We start from the raw sequence: 19210 nt of genomic DNA, 5'->3' as shown, positions 1-19210 counted from the left end.
AAAAAAAAAAAAAAAAAAAAAAAAAAAAAAAACAACAAAAAAAGAAACAAGCACAGTTCCTGGCAGCATTAAAGTTCATAGGAATTTCATCTCTTTTTAAAAACTGGAGCCAAAATTGGGGCAGGGCACACTGGCTTATCCCTAAAACCCCAACAATTTGAAAGACTGAGGCAGGAGGATCACTTGCAGCCAAGAGTTTGAGACCAGCCTGGCCCACACAGAGTGTGGTGAGACCCAGTCTCTATCAAAAAAAAAATTTTTTTAATTGGTGTGTATTTTTCATTATTTCTTCAAACTGGAGTACAATTCACGTCTCTGCTTTTGAGCAGCTCTTAGAACTCAGCTACAGAAACATCCAGGCTTATTATGCCAAGAGATTTTCTGAATGGAGGGAAGCTATGAAGGGAGTGTTTAAAACACTCTTTTTCCACAGAGGAGTAATGACCCAAAAAGATCCATCTGAATTTAAAGCCAACACACAAAACCCCTTGACATGTGTTATACTTTAATGCCTATTAAAAAAAAAAAAAAAAGGGCCGGGGGCAGTGGCTCACGCCTGTAATCCCAGCACTTTGGGAGGCCGAGGCGGGTGGATCACGAGGTCAAGAGATCAAGACCATCCTGGTCAACATGGTGAAACCCCGTCTCTACTAAAAATACAAAAAATTAGCTGGGCATGGTGGCACGTGCCTGTAATCCCAGCTACTCAGGAGGCTGAGGCAGGAGAATTGCCTGAAGCCAGGGAGCTTGAGGCTGCGGTGAGCCGAGATCCCGCCATTGCACTCCAGCCTGGGTAACAAGAGCAAAACTCCGTCTCAAAAAAAAAAAAAAAGGAAGAAAGACATTCCATTGAGCTAACTATCTGCCACGGCCAATGACAACTTCAGGCTTTTGGATCTCCTGCCCAATTAAACGTATTAGTTTATCCTACAAAATCTGCAGATATAATGAACATCTGACACTGGAGTTTTGCTTTGAGACTGACACTGGAGTTTTGCTTTGAGAATATACATAAAGCACTAGTGGATGATCTATGCTACATGGTCAAGAAACTCCTTTTGGGCCTTGTAAAACCATCTAGCTTGTAGCTACCTGCACCTTGGCCATCCGTTTTGCCAAATATAAAGGTCCTTTCAAGAGTTGAGTGAGCACACTATTCAACTAGATTACAATCTAATTTTCTGTTGTTGCAGTGAACACATAATAAGTGTTCAACTGTAAGTGAAATTAACTTATAATTGTGAATTACTCCAATTAAATTTATTTTCCTTCTCAATTCCATTCTACCTACATCATAATGCTCAAGTTAGATTTGTCACTGGCTTCCAGAGAGCAGCATTTACATCATTTACATGTAATTTAGGAAGTCCTAAAAAGCAATTATGTTTTACTTTTAAACATGGTTCTTGTACAAAAGCTTACGTGTATGATGACACCTTGGGAATTCACAAAACTTGAAATAATATTATATAATTTAGCTATACTGAAAAATAATTCCAAAGAAATCAGAAAGCAGTTCACAAAAGAGCTTGTGCTTCTGTGAGAATCTAATGATGCTGCTGATCTGACAGCAGGCAGAGCTCAGGTGGAAATGCCCGCTGGCCCACTGCTCACCTCCTGCTCTGTGGCGTGGTTCCTAACAGGCCATGGTCCGTCCGTGGACCAGGGGTTGGGAAACCCTGGTCTAGGGGGCACATGAAGGTAACGTGGACAAAGCAAGACAGCAAACAGAGCATTTAGAAAGGAACATGTTAAAAGGAATAGAAAAGGAGATATAGCAAGTTGTTGTGTAGATATAATCCCCCAAACCAAAATGATGTAAATCACTCTTGAATTCCCTAATTTAAAAATGTAAAACATTAAGGGGTCAGAAGGGACACACATTAATGTCACCTGGACATTTACATATAACTGTAGCACACTGGATGGTATGTTTCACATATGTACAGAGAGGCATTCAAAACACTTAACAACTGGTATGGCATAGGCATCAATCCTTCAAAATGGACACCAGTCAGCATGCTACACTTGGGTGTACCTGCTGAATGCCAGCCCTGCCTCTAGGACTTGACCCACATGACCTGAAGAAATCCTGTAATTTTATATCAAAGATTCTTATTTGCTTGCCACTTTTCACTTTGAAATGTCTGGGCGTATGGGTGGGAAGAGAGGCTGATATGGTACTCATGCAAAGACTAAGGGCTAATGAAGAGAGATAAATCCTTAAAATATTCCACAGAAACCATTATGAAAATACAGAGTGACAACTGCCTTGGGCTATGTACCAAAAGCCAGGAAACTTAATGACGGCATAAACACAACTCACGAGAAACAGACCATGAAACCATTTGTAGGTGGTGAGTATTTAATTTTCAAACTGTGTATCAGATATGCCAGATACACAAATTCTGAGAATTTACTCTCAGCGGGAAAACAAACAAACAAACAAAAACAACCAGAGGCAAGGATATGGAAAACGGGGTAGTTGCCTTGCCCCTGTGGGGTGATGAAAATAGTATACTAGGGCCTACTGGCTGATAATAATAATTATTATTATTTTTGGGAGATGGTGTCTTGCTCTGTCACCCAAGCTGCAGTGCAGTGCAGTGGCACAATCATGGCTCACTGCAGCCTCAATCTCCTGAGCTCAAGCAGTTCTCCTACCTCAACCTCCCAAGTAGCTGGGACCATAGGCATGTGCCACCACATCCAGCTAATTTTTAAATTTTGTGGAGACAAGGCCCCACTTTGTTGTCCAGGTTGATTTTAAACTTCTGGGCTCAAGTGATGCTCCTGCCTCAGCCTCCCAAAGTGTTGGGATTACAGGCATGAGTCACTGTGCACAGTCTGATAATGATTTTAAGGATGCCTAATTTACAATAAGAACTCTATGTTCACCTTATTGTATTTAGGTATTGTATTTTGTTAAGGATCCAAACTTAACAAAAATTAAATCAAAGAAAAATGATTGAAAGTTTTCCACAACCACCATTATGGAGATGCAACTGAGTCAGGATTCTTCATACTGGTATGTGGGACTGCACCAAAAGGAAGGAAAGTAGAAGAAAAAAAAGAACAAAATAAGAATAGTAGTAAAATGTGACAACTGTAGTTTGAGGCTCTCCTAGGTGCAAGAGCATTTCTGAGCTGTTAAGACAGTAAAATTTGGCTTGAGTTCTATATAAAATAAATTTATCCACTGTTTGAACTATAAATGTTTTAACAACTTCAAGCATCAAATTAGCAGTGTCAATGGGAATAAAAGTAAACCTGTATTTTACACATAGCTGTAGCAGAGTTAAGTAGAGACTCTGGAATCCAGAGGGACTCTAGCTGAGTCCAAACACCTGCTCCTGCCCCTTACTAGGCTGTATGCCACTGAGCATGCTACTTTATTTTCTGGGTTTCAATTAATTTGTTTTGAGTACATTTAGGGGCCTATTAGTTGATGCAATGTGCAATTACTTGTGACAAAATTCTCCCAATTCATTATCTATAGGTTCCATACAAAGCCTTCACTTTACCTATTATTATCAATGGTAAAGAGGTGGGGGAGAGACTCTTTTAGGTGTACTTTATCATTTCTTGAAGGTGGATGCATGCTGACTCAGATGTCAAGTGAAAACTCCAAAAAGCTTTCAAGGTAAGACTTTCTTTGTGTATTATTCTGGGTCCATGGCCTTTAGCCACTGGAAAGATCAGGATAGGAAGAACTTCTAGGGACCCCAGAGCTTTGACCTAGGAAGCAAGAGATGTGATCTGATGAAAACCAGGTAAGATCAGTGATATGATACAATGAGATGTGACAATGGATTATTATGATACTACCAAAGGTTTTAAAATTTTCTTGTAAAGTTCCTTGTAGAAGAAAAACTAAGCACAGATAGCAGGGATACTATAACAAGAGATGCACTGCAGACTGCTGTCCTTTTAATCTTTCACAGTGCACTGAATAAAGGGCTCCTGAATTTGGTCAAGACAACATACTATGGTTTTAGCTACAGGTTAAGAAACTCAGTGTGGACAGTAAGGGGTATTATTTTGCAAAAATGCAGCCTCCCACGATGTATAAAATTTGCTGTTAAAAGATAATTTTAATAATTATGCAAACAGTATCAGTACACTGAACAGGAAGTAGATGACAAGGACCTAGCTTTATTAATGTTAGAAATAATGTACTTTACAACATCATTTTAGTCATAAGGCTGCTGCTTCACTTACCACTTCTGTTGATGTTTCTGCGTGTTCGGAAGTAACATGCTCTTGAAGAGATGTCTCCGTATAGCCCATTTTTCCACAATAGGGACAAGTAAAAGACTGTGGCTGCTCTACAGAGAAAGCTTCCCCACCATAGTATAAATCTGAAAAATAAAGTAGAATTGCATTGAGGCATATTAGTTTTTAAACATATAAAAATGTAATCATATAGTACAATAATGTAAAAAAGAAAGTGTAGGCCAGGAACAGTGGCTCAGACCTGTAATCCCAGCACTTTGGGAGGCGAAGGTGGGTGGATCACTTGACGTCAGGAGTTCAAGACCAGCTGGGCCAATGTGGTGAAACCTCATGTCTACTAACAATACAAAAATTGGCTGGGCATGGTGGCAGGTGCCTGTAATCCCAGCTGCTCCAGAGGTTGGGCCAGGAGAATCACTTGAACCCAGGAGGCAAAGGTTGCAGTGAGTTGAGATTATGCCACTGCACTACAAAAGAAAGTGTGCCTAAAATATTCAACAACCTCACTTGGTCAAGGAGCGCTAAGGTACCTGTTTACATTTGTAATGTCCTTATTCCCAGGAGGACTTCATGGTATTCCTCCAAAATTCCTTCCCCAGATATACAGCTTTAAGAGAGAACTAAGCAAACAACTCCATCCTCCTTCATTTATTTGAAACATGGCTCATTTCATACCTGGCTCTAGTTTTATTGTAATTTACTTTTTCCTTATCTGTATATACTGTGGCAACACTGATACCAACAGAAAAAAATCAGCAGGGTCTATCACGTAACAAGGACAAAAGTGCTCAGAGGGAAAGAACAAACAACCATGATCAATATGAGAACCCAGATGTATCTACATGCTGCTCTTAGAGAAGGAAGGACCCTAAATATTTCATTATTTTGTAAATGCTAACTTAAGGTAGTTCCAACAAAATTTAAAAAAAAAAATTTTTTTTTTGAGAGAAGGTCTTACTCTGTTGCCCAGGCTGGAGCACAATGGCACAATCACAACTCACTGCAGACTCAGTATCTGGGCTTATATGATCTTCCTGCCCCAGCCTCCCACATAAGTGAAGTATAGGTGTGTGCCATCGCACCTGGCTAATTAAAAAAAAAATTTTGTAGAGACGGGGTCCCAGTATGTTGGCTAGGCTGGTTTTGAACTCCTAGGCTCAAATGATCCTTTCACATTGGCCTCCCAAAGTGCTGGGATTACAGGAATAAGCTACCATGCCTGGCCTGTCACAGAATATTTCACACAATTGGGTTACTGGAAAACTAACCAGTTAGAGTCTGTGAGAATAATCTGTTTACTTCATAAGTGTATCTCAAGGAATAAGTCTATTTCTTCCATTAGGTATCTGCTATGGTTCGAATATGGTTTGTCCCCACCAAAGCTCATGCTGTGGCTTGGTCTCCAATGAGGTGGTGTTGGAAGGTGGTGTCTTTAGGTGGTCCTTATCTCAAAAGGGAGTTCTTGCTCTCTCAGGACTGAATTAATTCCCTCAAGAGTGAGCTGTCTTAAAATGAGGCTGCTTGTCACTTACAACTGTTTGGTCTCTTTGCATGTGCCCACTTCCCCTTCTGCTTCTCTGCCATGTTATGACACAGAATGAAGCCCTCACCAGAAGTTGACCAGACACAAACGCCCAATCTTGGCCCTTCTAGCCTCCAGAATTGTGAGCTAAGCAGACCCGCTTCCTTTAGAAATTACCTAATTTCAAGGGTTTTCTTACAGTAAGAGAAAAAAGAGTTAAGACAGAAACATAAAATAAAATGAAAGTATATTCAGTATGTTATGCCACTACAAAGGATTATTTGATTATTTAGCATAAAACAAACAACAAATTTGAGAGAGCTTTTGTGAGAAAAGATAATGGAAGAAAGTGTTTATTACATGATAGATTTGTTCATATTCGTTTTTAAGGAGATTTAAATTATCATAAAAGTTTTTATGCATTATGTATATATTGATCATTTACTAGGTGCACAAGATTTGTCAGGTGGATTTGGAGTAGCTGGCGATAAACGTATTAAAAAGAATAAAACTCCCTCATCTGATAAAGGGCATCTACCAAAAACTTAGCAAACATTATATACTGGTGAAAGACTGGATGCTTTTCCCTAAGATCAGAACAAGACAAGGTTATGCACTTTTGCCACTTCTATTTAGTATTCTACTGGAGGATGTATCCATAGTAAATGAAGGGCATCCAGATATAAAGGAAGAAGTAAAATGATCTTTATTTGCAGATGACATGACCTTGTGTACAGAAAGTCCTAAGGAATCCACTTAAAAACTCTTGGGGCCAGGCGCAGTGGCTCACGCCTATAATCCTAGCACTTTGGGAGGGCGACGGGTAAATCAATTGAGGTGAGGAGTTTGAGACCAGCCTGGCCAACTGGTGAAACCCCACCTCTACTAAAAACACAAAAAGTAGCTGGGTGTCATCGTGCATGCCTGTAATCCCACCTATTTGGGACGCTGAGGCAGGAGAATCGCCTGAACCTGGAAGGTAGAGGTTGCAGTGAGCTGGGATTGCACCACTGCACTCCAGCCTGGGCAACAGAGGGAGACTCCATCTCAAAGAAAACAAACCAAAAAACAAACAAAAAACCCCATAAAACCCTCTTGGAATGAATAAACAAGTTCAGTAACATTGTAGGATATAAAATCCATATGCAAAAAAATCAATTGTTTGTCTATACAGTTGCAATAAACCATCCAAAAATAAAAATAAAAAAACAGCTGAGCATGGTGGCTCATGCCTGTGATCCCAATGCTTTTGGAGGCTGAGCCAGGGACCACTTGAGCCCAGGATTTTGAGACAAGCGTTTGTAATGTAACAAGATTTCACCTCTACAAAAAATTTAAAATTCAGCCAGCTGTGGTGGCATGTGCACGTGGTCCCAGCTACTTGGAAGGCTGAGATGGGAAGATCACTTGAGCCTGAGAGATTGAGGCTGCAATAAGTCATGATGGCACCACTGCACTCCAGCCTAGGCAACAGAGAACCCATTTCAAAATAAATAAGTAAAATTCCATTTACAATAGTAAAAATAATACAGATGCTCCTTGACTTACAATGGAGTTATGTCCTAATAAACTTGATAAACTCATTTTAAGTTGAAAATGCGTTCACTACACCTAACCTACCAAACATCATAGCTTAGCCTAGTCTACATTAAATGTGCTCAGAACATTTATGTAACCCTACGGTTGTGCAAAACCACGTAATAAAGCCTATTTTATGTAATTTATTGAACACTGCACTGAAAATGAAAAAAAGCATGGTTGTATGTACTTAAAGTTCCATTTCTATTGAACAGGTATTGTTTTTGCACCACTATAAGATCAAAAAATCATACGCGGAATCATCAAAAACTGGGGACCATCTATGTTTAGGAATAAATTCAACGGAAGTGCAAAACTCACTGTGATAACTAAAAAAGTTTGTCAAAAGAAGTTATGGAAGACCTACATACATGGAAATATATCCCATGTTCATGGATTAGCAGATTTAATATTACTAAGACAGACAGTAATACTCTCCAAACTAATCTACAGATTTGACAGAATCCCATTCAAATCCTAGCTGGCTTCTTTGCAGAAACTGACAAGCTGATTCTACAATACAGAAATGAAAGGGACACAGAATACCCAAAACACTCTTGAAAAAGAACAAAGTTGGAAGACTCTCACTCTTCTGGATTTCAAAGCTTACTATGAAGCTACAGAAATCAAGACAGTGTAGTACTGGCATAAAAACAAACATACAGGCTGGGCATGATGGCTCATGCCTGTAATCTGAGCACTTTGGGAGACTGAGATGGGCAGATTACTTTGAGCTCAGAAGTTTGACACCAGCCTGGGCAATGTGGCAAAACCCCATCTCTATAAAAAATAAAAAAATTAGCCAGGCGTGGTGGCTTGCACCTGTGGTCCCAACTACTTGGAAGGCTCAGTCTGGAGGACTGCCTGAGCCTGGGAGGTGGAAGATGGAGTGAGCCAAGATCACACCACTGCACTCCAGCCTGGGTGACGGAATGAGACCTGTTTAAAAAAAAAAAAAAAAAAAAAACACCAGACAACAGAATAGACTGAGAGTCTAGAAATAAACCCTCATTGATAGTCAACTTATTTTCAACAAGAGTGCCAAGACAATGCATTGGGTAAAGAATAGTCTTTTCAGGCCGGGTGTGGTGGCTCACACCTGTAATCCCAACATTTTGGGAGGCTGAGGTGGGCAGATCACGAGGTCAAGAGATAGAGACCATCCAGGCCAATATGATGAAGCCCCATCTTTACTAAAAATACAAAAAAATTAGCTGGGTGTGGTGGCGCAAATCTGTAGTCCCAGCTACTTAGGAGGTTGAGACAGGAGGATCAGTTGAACTTGGGAGATGAAGGTTGCAGTGAGCCAAGATTGCACAACTGCACTCTAGCCTGGTGACCGAGCGAGACTCCATCTCAAAAAACAAAAAACAAACAAAAAAGAATAGTCTTTTCAACAAAAAATATTGGGACAACTGAATATTCACATGCAAAAGAATAAAACTGGCCCTTTACCTCATTTCATATATAAAAATTAATTCTAAATGAATCAAAGATCTAAATGAGCTAAAACTATAAAACTCTTAGAAGAACATACTGGTTTAAACCTTTGTCACTTTGAATTAGGCAGTGGTTTTCTAGATATGGCACCAAAGGCACAACAAATGAAAAAATACATAAACAGGACATTATCAAAATTAGAACTTTTGTGCTTCAAAGCACACCACCAAGAAAGTGAAACACAACCCACAGAATGGGAGAAAATTTTTGCAAATTATCTATCAGATAAGAAACTTACATATGGAATAAAGAACTATTACAATTCAATAACAAAGACATATCCAATTAAAAAATGGGCAAAGGATCCTGATATTTCCTCAAGGTAGATATACAAATGGCCCATAAGCACAAGAAAAGATGCTCCACATAATTTTCAGAAATATAAATCAAAACCACCTGAGATACTATTTTACACCTGCTAGGATGGCTGAAATAAAAAGGACAAATAAGTGTTGGCTAGGTAAGAAATCATAGCGTGAGGACAGGCATGATGACTCACGTCTGTAATCTCAACACTCAGAGGCACAGGCAGGTGGATCACCTGTCAGGAGTTCAAGATCAGCCTGGCCAACATGGTGAAACCCCATCTCTACTAAAACTACAAACATTTGCTGAGCTTGGTGGTGGGCGCCTGTAATCCCAGCTACTCGGGAGGCTGAGGCAGGAGAATAGCTTGAACCCAGGAGGTGGAGGCTGCAGTGAACCAAGATTGTGCCACTTCACTCCAGCCTGTACGACGAGTAAAATTCCATCTCAAAAAAATTATAGTGTGAAACATTTATATATTTTCTTACAGACAATGTCTTCTAATGAACTGTACAAACAATTTGCTTTTTTTTCCCCTTTGAGACAGCATCTCTCTTTGTTGCCCAGGCTGGAGTGTAGTGGCCCAATCAGGGTTCACTGCAGCTTCGACCTCCTGGGCTCACGTGATCCTCCCATCTCAGCCTCCTAAGTAGCTGGGACGACAGACGTATGTGTGCTACCACATCCAGCTAAGTTGTTGTATTTTTATTATTTTTTTTATTGTATTTTTTTTGGGGGGAATGGGGGCAGAGACAGGGTTTTCACCATGTTGCCTAGGCTGGTCTCAAACTCCTGGGGTCAAGTGATCTGCCCGTCTAAGCCTCCCAAAGTACTGGGATTACAGGTGTGAGCCACCACACGCAGCCAACAATCTGCTTTCTGGTCACTACAAGAGGTATTACTGCCAGGCATGGTGGCTCACACTTGTAATTCCAGCACTCCGGGAGGCCAAGGTAGACGGATAACTTGAGGTCAGGAGTTCAAGACCAGCCTGGCCAACATGGTGAAACTTCATCTCTACTAAAAATACAAAAAAATTAGCTGGCCATGGTGGCACACACCTGTAGTCCCAGGTACTCAAGAAGCTGAGGAATGAGAATGGCTTGAACCCCGCAGGCAGATGCTGCAGTCAGCTGAGATCGTGTCACTGCACTCCAGCCTGGGCAACAGAGTGAGGCTCTATCTCCAAAGCAAACAAACAAAAAAACAAAAACAAAAAACCACAGCTAGGCATGGTGGCTCACGCCTGTAATCCCAGCACTTTGGGAGGCCAAGGAAGGCAGTTCACAAGGTCACAAATTCAAGACCCGTGTGACCAATATGGTGAAACCCCATCTCTACTAAAAATACCAAAATTAGCTGGGTGTGGTGGCATGTGCCTACAGTCCCAGCTACTCGGGTGACTAAGGCAGGAAAATCGCTTGAACGTGGGAGATGGAGGTTGCAGTGAGCTGAGACTGCGTCACTGCACTCTAGCCTGGACGACAGAGCAAGACTCTGTCTTTAAAAAAAAAAGAGCTATTACTTGTGTTTTAATAGCAAGAACAGAAGACAGACCGTATTTTCTTCTTTACTGAAGTGCTCTTCTACTTCATACCTTGTCTGTTTTATGTATTTCTGAATGGCTTTTTTAAACAAGTAAACTATGATTAAGATGAAGAGACAGAACTGCTTAGAATATAAAAGTAAGATTTATTTCATTTTTAGTGAATTTGGGGCCTCATGGTTTGCTGCTGGGGAGTTTTAGAACACTTTGCCTTACTTCTTCACTCATACATAAAATTCTAAATAAGGTAATTCACTACATTTTTCATTACTTACCAAAATCTACCCTTGTTAATATGCACTGCATTGGGTGGTCAGTTGTATGCCTTGTTGTTGTTGCACCACTTTCATAACAAGATGCACAAAGATCGTAATCGTAGCAAATTAAACACTTATATCTGCGACCTCGAAAATTTCCTTTTAAACATGCATCACAGCTGACACCTATAAAAAAAGAAATATCTTTAGTTAGCAGTTGTAAAAAGCCACTCTTGATTTCATTTTTATAAATGTTTCAGGTGCTCATTTAACCTCATACATCCTTTCCAAAATGACTAGAAAGGACATAGTAAAATGATATGGGTATTTTCAGCCATGTGGTGAATTCATTACTCTGATATATACTCCAAATGAAAATAATTTAAAATGACTGATACAGGCCGGGTGCGGTGGCTCATGCCTGTAATTCCAGCATTTTGGGAGGCCAAGGCAGGTGGATCACTTGAGGTCAGGAGTTTGAGACCAGCCTGGCCAACATAGTGGAACCCCATCTCTACTAAAAATGCATACATTAGCCAGGCGTGGTGGCAGGCGCCTGTAATCCCAACTACTCAGGAGGCTGAGAATTGCTTGAACTCAGGAGGCGGAGGTTGCAGCGGGCCAAGATCACGTCACTACACTCCAGCCTGGGCGACAGAGACTCTGTCTCACAATAAAAAATAAATAAATAGGGCCGGGCATGGTGGCTCATGCCTGTAATCTCAGCACTTCGGGAGGCAGATCACCTGAGGTTAGGAGTTCAAGACCAGCCTGTCCAACATGGTGAAACCCTATCTTTAAAAAATAATAATAATTTAATTAAAGTAAAATGACTGATACAATGTAACGCCCGCTCCCCCACCCCCAAAAAAATGCCTTGATAAGTCAGCAAGAAGGTAAAAACCAAGAGAAAGAGGAACTGGTAACTGGAAGCACTGAAGGGGGCTTTTCACCATGAGGATATTTGCCAGAGCAGGTAAAAATCTGAGCTTAAGTTCCACAACATTGCAGGACAAAGGCCTACTGAAGGTGGAGTAATTAACATAAGATTTCTCATAAAACCAAGACTCTAATATACCCTCAATGCCTGTGTGGGATAGAAATCCTCCCTAGGGGATTATAAAAATTACCCTAGTGAAGGCCCCCCTGCCTTGGGGGCACAAAATAACAAAAAGCAATAACCAAAACCAGTCCTCATGGGTTTATAGCCCAAATTCTACCAATGGTTCCAAAGAACTTGGGTCAAGAATTTTAAGTAGTCTTAAATAGAATTGCCACCAAACATCTGGCATAAACAAACATCCAAGGAATAAGTTCATAATTTATATCATAAAATGCATACAAAAAAACAAAGCACCATCAGAAAGAACTAGCAGGAGTAGCAGAATCAGACAGTCATTGAGTTCATATCAGAATTTGGAATCAAATAATTCTTGATCTGTTAAAAGAAATAGCTGAGTATGGTGGTTAACAACTGTAATCCCAAGCATTCTGGGAAGGTAAGACAGGGGAATGGCTTGAGGCCCAGATTTCAAGACCAGCCTAGGCAACAGAGAGAGACTCTGTGCACAAAAAAATTTAAAAATTAGCTGGGCCACTTGTGTCCTGTGCCTGTAGCCCTAACTGCTTGGGAGGTTGAGGTAGGAGGAATGCTTGAGGCCAGGAGCTCAAGGCTGCAGTAAGCCACGATCACACTACTGCACCCAGCTTGGGTAACAAGACCCTGTTTGAAAAAAGAAAAAAATAATAATAAAGAAAGGAAAGAAAGAAGCTTGAACAGGGCTGGGTACCACAGTTCACACCTATAATCCCAACACTTCGGGAGACTGAGACAAGCGGGCTGCCCGAGGCCAGGAGTTTGAGACCAGCTGAGGCAACATAGAGAGATCTCATCATCTCTACTTGTTTTAAAAAAAAAAAAAAAAAGCTAAAATTTGCTGGGTGCAGTGGCTCATGCCTGTAATCCCAGCACTTTCGGAGGCCGAGGCGAGTGGATCACCTGTGGTCAGGTGAATTCCATCTTACTAAAAATACAAAAATTAGCTGGGCGTGGTGGCAGGTGCTTGTAATCCCAGCTACTTGGGAGCCTGAGGCAGAAGAATCACCTGAACTCAGGAGGTGGAGGTTGCAGTGAGCTGGGATTGCCACTGCACTCCAGCTTTGGTAACAGAGAGAGACTCTGTCTCAAAAAAAAAAAAAAAAAAGTTAAAATTTAAAATTCAGTGGATGAGTTTCATAGTAGGAAATTTTATTCATATGTGATATGCTTGTTTATGTTGAAAACTCAAATACAGCTAAGTTATTAGAATTAAGTAGTAAGCAAGGCTGTTAGAGACCATATAAATAAAGTATTGATTGTCTTTCTTCATTGCAAAACAGATAGAAAAACATATTATTAAAAATATGTCATTTATTACAAAAAAATTAGCTGGACATGGTGGTGTGTGACTGTAATCTCAGCTACTCAGGAGGCTGAGGCAAGAGAATCACTTGAACCCGGGAGGCGGAAGTTGCAGTGAGCTGAGATCGCGCCACTGCATTCCAGCCTGGGTGACAGAGTGGGACGCTATCTTAGGAAAAAAAAGTCATTTATGATTTCATCTAGATGTGTCAAAATCAAAGAGAAAGAAAGTAGAACAGTGGTTACCAGAAACTGGAGAAAAGGGAGAATGGGGAGTTAGGGTTTAGCAGATACAGAATTTTTCAAGTTTGGGATAATGGAAGAATTCTGGAGATGGACAATGGTGATGGTCGCAAGAATGTGAACATACTTAATGCTACTGAATTATACACCTAAAAGGGGTTAAAACAAATTTTATGCTATGTATGTTTTACCACAATAAAAAAAATATGCCACTTGCAACTGCATTTTTAAAAAGTGCTTCTAAATAAATCTAACCAAAGATAGGCAGCCCTTTATGAAGCAAATTAGTAAAAATGTATTCAAAGACACTTAATAATTGACGTTCATAACAAAACATCAATTGATTGGTGGATTCAATACAATTATAACTAAAATTTAAACAGAATTTTTTTGTGGGACATGATAAGCTAACGCAAATTTTGATGCAAGTTACAAAAAGGGCCAAGGGCAGTCAAGATGCTCCGAAGAAAAACAAGATAGAGGGACTTGTTTTACATATCAAGAGCTACACTAATAAATAATAAATAACACAATAACAAATAATAAAGCTATAATAACAAGATGGAATGGCACCAAGGTAGAGACAAACTGGCCTATGGAATAGAATGGAAAGCCCACAGCAATCACTAAAGAACATTGAGAAAAAAAGGGAATAGACAATAAATGGTGCTGAATAGGTGATTATCTACATGTGGGGAAAACAGAATTAGATCTCTTCCCCATATCCCATATACACAGAAATTTAGTTCCAGATGGTTTAAAGACAGATTCGAAAGAATAAAAAATGTCTCTAGAAGACAATACAGACTATTTTTATGAGTTCGAAGTAGAAAACAATTTCTTAAATCTTTCTCTCAAATGCATGCGTGCGCGCGCACGCACGCACGCACGCACACACACACACACACACTCTCTCTCTCCCCCTTCCTCCCCCCAAATCATAAAGAGATAAACTCAACTTTATTAAAGACTTTTTCTTCATCTTCTAACAGCCTACAATGATTGAAAATACAAGGTTCAGAAACGAGCGATATGTACAACATACATAACATACATGACAGACAAAAGTTTGTTATTCAGAATGCATTATAAACTCTTACATATCAGTAAGTAAATAATGAACACTCAATAAAAAAATGGAGCAACCTGTCAAAGGGCAATCAAAGAATAACAAACATAAATGGCCAGTAAACATATGAAAAGATGCTCAATCTCATTAGTCATCAAAGAAGCTCGTGATTAACATCTGTGAGAAACTACAAGTTTCACGATATCAAATGCTAGTGAAGATAAAGGGCAGCAGGAGTGTTTATACCCTGCTGGTGGGCATATATATCAGCATAACCACTTTGAAAAATTTGTTCATATTTTAGTGAAGTTAAACACATATACTTCCAATGATACTATAATTTCACTCTTAAATACATTCCCCGGGGAATCTTTTGTCTGTGTGCACCTACAGAATGTGGAAAAATGTTGACGGCAGTTTTTGTAACTGAATTTTAAAAAGGCTATTAAGATTCAAAGGCTCAACAGTTCCAATATTCACAGAATGAACTAGAAAAAGAATGAATCACAGCAACAGGTAAGAATATCTGTCTCAGATGAGTGAAAGGAAGTCTCAAAGAATACATATAAAGTTGAAAGCCAGTATCTAGTTTAGGAAATCAAACATGTAGTAAAACTATAAAAGGAAAATGAGGGAATGATAAAATTTTGGTCAGTGGCTCCCTCTGGGGGGTAAGGGGATGAGGACATGAGTGTGTGGAGATTTTAGGGATCTTGAAAGACAACCTTTTTACATCTGGCCAAGAGGATCTTGCAACCATTCTTCTCATTTGCATTTATTTTACGAAAATTCTCATATATACAACCAATATTTTTTTTTTTTTTTTTTTTGAGACGGAGTTTCGCTCGTTACCCAGGTTGGAGTGCAATGGCGCGATCTCGGCTCACCGCAACCTCCGCCTCCTGGGTTCAGGCAATTCTCCTGCCCCAGCCTCCTGAGTCACTAGGATTACAGGCACGCGCCACCATGCCCAACTAATTTTTTGTATTTTTAGTAGAGACGGGGTTTCACCATGTTGACCAGGATGGTCTCGATCTCTTGACCTCGTGATCCACCCGCCTCGGCCTCCCACAGTGCTGGGATTACAGGCTTGAGCCACCGCGCCCGGCCACCAATATTTTATTTTTAATTCCTTCCTTCCTTCCAAACAAAAAACAAAAATAGAAAGTAAAGCTAGAATTGTTTACAATAACCTCTGGGCTGTCAATTCAAGGTGAAAAACTGGAAAACCAGCATAGTTTTGGCAGATTGTAGATTTCTTTTTGAACAAGGTCTCAAAGTCACCCTGGCTGGAGTCTAGTTGCACAGTCTTGGGTCACTAAGGCCTCGATCTCCCAGGTTTAAGCAATCCTTCTACCTCAGCCTCCTAAGTAGCTGGGATTACTGGTATGCCCCACCATGCCCGCATAATGTTTGTATTTTTTTGTAGAGATGGGGTTTCACCATGTTGCCCAGGCTGGTCTCAAACTCCTGGACTCAAGCAATCTGCCTGCGTCAGCCTCCCAAAGTACTAGGATTATAGGCATGAGCCACTAAGCCTGGCCTAGGTTGTAGATTCTTCATGTTTGTTGAATGAATATGTTTTTATCTAAAAAAAGAACAAACAAACATGGGATTCCCTGTTATTACTTAGCCATTAACAATGAGCACTTAGACAAATAACTTAATGTTCTCTGCTCAATTTTTCTTCATCTATGAAGTCTGATGTTCTCTGCTCAATTTTTCTTCAACTATGTATGAAGTCCGCTACGAGAATCAAATGAGGAAAAAAAGACATCAAAGTCCTAAATTTTAATGCGGCAACACTGTTTCATTCAAATGTAGTAAGATTATTTTATCACTTTCTTAGAATAGAATTTAATCACTATAATATACACAACATTTTAAATTAGTTTTCAAAATATCCTTCAAGATCCTGAGATCTCCAAAGCTGTACCGAGACTCCCTAATCAACTTACAGTGAGAGCCAAACGATGGCATCATGGCAGCAATTTTTCAGCAAATTCAACAAATACTGATTATCTAATATGTAATATGTTTTAGGTGCTGGGAATACAGCAATGAACAAAACAAAGCCCTGCCCCCAAGAAACTAACAGTTAGTGGGTGAAGACAAGCATAAAACAAAAGTTGGCTAAGTGTGGTGGAGCATGCCTGTGTAGTCGCAGCTACTCAGGAGGCTGAGGTGGGAGAATTGCTTCAGCCCAGAGGTCAAGGCTGCTGTGAGCTATGATCATGCAACTGCACTGTAGCCTGGAGACGGAGCAAACCCTGACTCAAAAAAAAAAAAAGAAAAAAATGTTGTAGAGGATGGTGAAGATAAGTGCTATGGAGAAAAATAAAGCAGTGAAGGTAGTGGGCAAAGAAAGTATTAATAGCTTCCACGCCAGGTGCAGTGGCTCAGGCCTGTAATGAATCCCAACACTTTGGGAGACCAAGGGGGACACATAGTTTGAATGCAGGCATTTGAGACCAGCCTGGAAAACATGGAGAAACCTTATCTCCACAAAAATACACAAAAATTAGCCAAGGTGTGGTGCTTAGTGCCTGCAATCCCTGCTACCCAGGCTGACGGGGAACTGACTGCTTGAGTGTAGGAGGTTGAGGCTGCAGTGAGCTGAGACTGGGCCACTGCACTCCAGCCTGGGTGCCAGAGTGAGACCCTATCTCAAATAAAAACAAAACAAAACAGTTTCCATGAATGACAATGCTTTAAGCATAACACTAAAAATAATCCATGGGGTGAGATACCTATTTAGGTTCACAAATAAAAGTTTAATATGATGGTATAATAGTATTGACAAACAACTGTAGTGTGAATTTAGGTGCCAGGAAGGTAAATCCAGCTCTAAACTTTTTGGTTTGTGGCATGCCTTTTCTTTCTGAGGTGGGGATGCCTACTGGCAAGTACAGATGAACAAAGCTTAAGGCATCTGTGCATGGTGATACTGCCAAACAGAATATGTTTCAGCAAAAAGATGCCGATACTTAGCCCTTGCTCAGTCTCCATTTGTGATTTAATTCAAAGCTACCTAAATGGTTGAATAAGGGATGGATGGTGGTAGTCTCCGTCTTCACTTAAGCCCAGCTAGAGTTCTGTAACTATAACACTGAAAGGCCTTTTATGATTCAAGGTAGTATTTCAAATACACACACACACACACACACACACACACACACACTCTCTCTCTCTCTCTCTCTCTCTCTCTCTCTCAAGTCAAACAGGTAAGTTTATAGCAGGGTTTCTTACAACGTAAGATTCACTTTATTAATAATCATCTATGTGGCGGGCACGCTACAGGGCTTTTTTCGGTGATTAGTGTACTATGAATGAGTCGGGGCAGGGTGTGGTGGCTCACACTTATAATCCCAGCACTGTGGGAGGCCGAGGCAGGCGAATTACGAGGTCAGGAGATCGAGACCATCCTGGCTAACATGGTAAAACCCTATCTCTACTAAAAATACAAAAAATTGGCCAGGTATGGTGGCATGCTCCTGTAGTTCCAGATACTCAGGAGGCTGAGGCAGAAGAGTCGCTTGAACCCAGAAGGTGGAGGTTGCTATGAGCCGAGATCGAGCTACTGTACTCCAGCCTGGGTAACAGAGACTTTGTTACCAAAACTTGTAAAAAAAAAAAAAAAGAGGGAAATAAAAATGTTTTAGAACATAGTAGAACATAGTTTTTTCCATATAGCCTGATATCATCCTTTCTCGTTGTTTTGTTTACGACAGTTCTGCCCTTTAATTCCTTCTGTTGTCATAAACTTGTTAAAGTTAATATTTAATTTTATAGAACATTCATTTCATACCACCTAAGTGTCTAAATAAAAGCACAGAAGCACTGGTTTTTTTCAGTTTCTCAATAGTAGCCCATTGTCCCCCTTAGAATGACTCTTATTCAATACAGAGGCCCTCCTAAGCATATCTCTCAGAATTTGTGTCATTTTATGACACAGACTAACAAAACCTGCTCTGCTACTCTCAACTACAGGTAATCTAAAGTTCCTATGGGAGGAAATAAGTTAGCTCTTTGCTGCAGTCCCTTGGTTAACAGTAGTGATTCTATCTGGTATCAGGAAGTCACAGAAATCTGAAACAAAACAGATATATGGCATATGTAAAATTATACATTCCTTCACAAGAAGAATGAAGTCACTTCTGATGAGATATCAGTACATTGTATTTAAGATTAAAAATGAAAGTTCTGGCCAGGTGCAGTGGCTTATGCCTATAATTCCAGCACTTTGGGAGGTCAAGGCAAACAGATCACCTGAGGTCAGGAGTTCAAGACCAGCCTGGTCAACATGGTTAAAACCTCATCTCTTCGAGACCATCCTGGTCAACATGGTGAAACCCCGTCTCTACTAAAAATACAAAAAATCAGCTGGGCATGGTGGCGCGTGCCTGTAACCCCAGCTGCTCAGGAGGCTGAGGCAGGAGAATTGCCTGAACCCAGGAGGCAGAGGTTGCAGTGAGCCGAGATTGCGCCATTGCACTCCAGCCTGGGTAACAAGAGCAAAACTCCGTCTCAAAAAAAAAAAAAAAAAAAAAAA

At 40.3% G+C, this 19210-nt stretch overlaps 1 protein-coding gene across 1 annotated transcript in view; it reads right to left on the bottom strand.

Moving 5' to 3' along the window:
- The window catches only part of KCMF1 (potassium channel modulatory factor 1), an 81587-nt gene that overhangs the window by 17780 nt on the left and 44597 nt on the right, over nucleotides 1-19210 (bottom strand). Inside the window, exons 2-3 of the mRNA XM_032243495.1 lie at nucleotides 10964-11131; nucleotides 4222-4361 (exon numbers count right to left, since the gene is read on the bottom strand). Of these exons, the coding sequence (XP_032099386.1) occupies nucleotides 4222-4361; nucleotides 10964-11131 (308 nt within the window). The remainder of the gene's footprint in view (nucleotides 1-4221; nucleotides 4362-10963; nucleotides 11132-19210) is intronic.

Source organism: Sapajus apella, unplaced genomic scaffold (assembly GCF_009761245.1).
Source record: "Sapajus apella isolate SASKATOON/1434 unplaced genomic scaffold, GSC_monkey_1.0 scaffold52, whole genome shotgun sequence".
In the NCBI taxonomy this organism is placed as follows: domain Eukaryota; kingdom Metazoa; phylum Chordata; class Mammalia; order Primates; family Cebidae; genus Sapajus; species Sapajus apella.
Note: the sequence above shows the minus strand (reverse complement) of the source record. Positions and strands in the feature narration are given on the sequence as shown.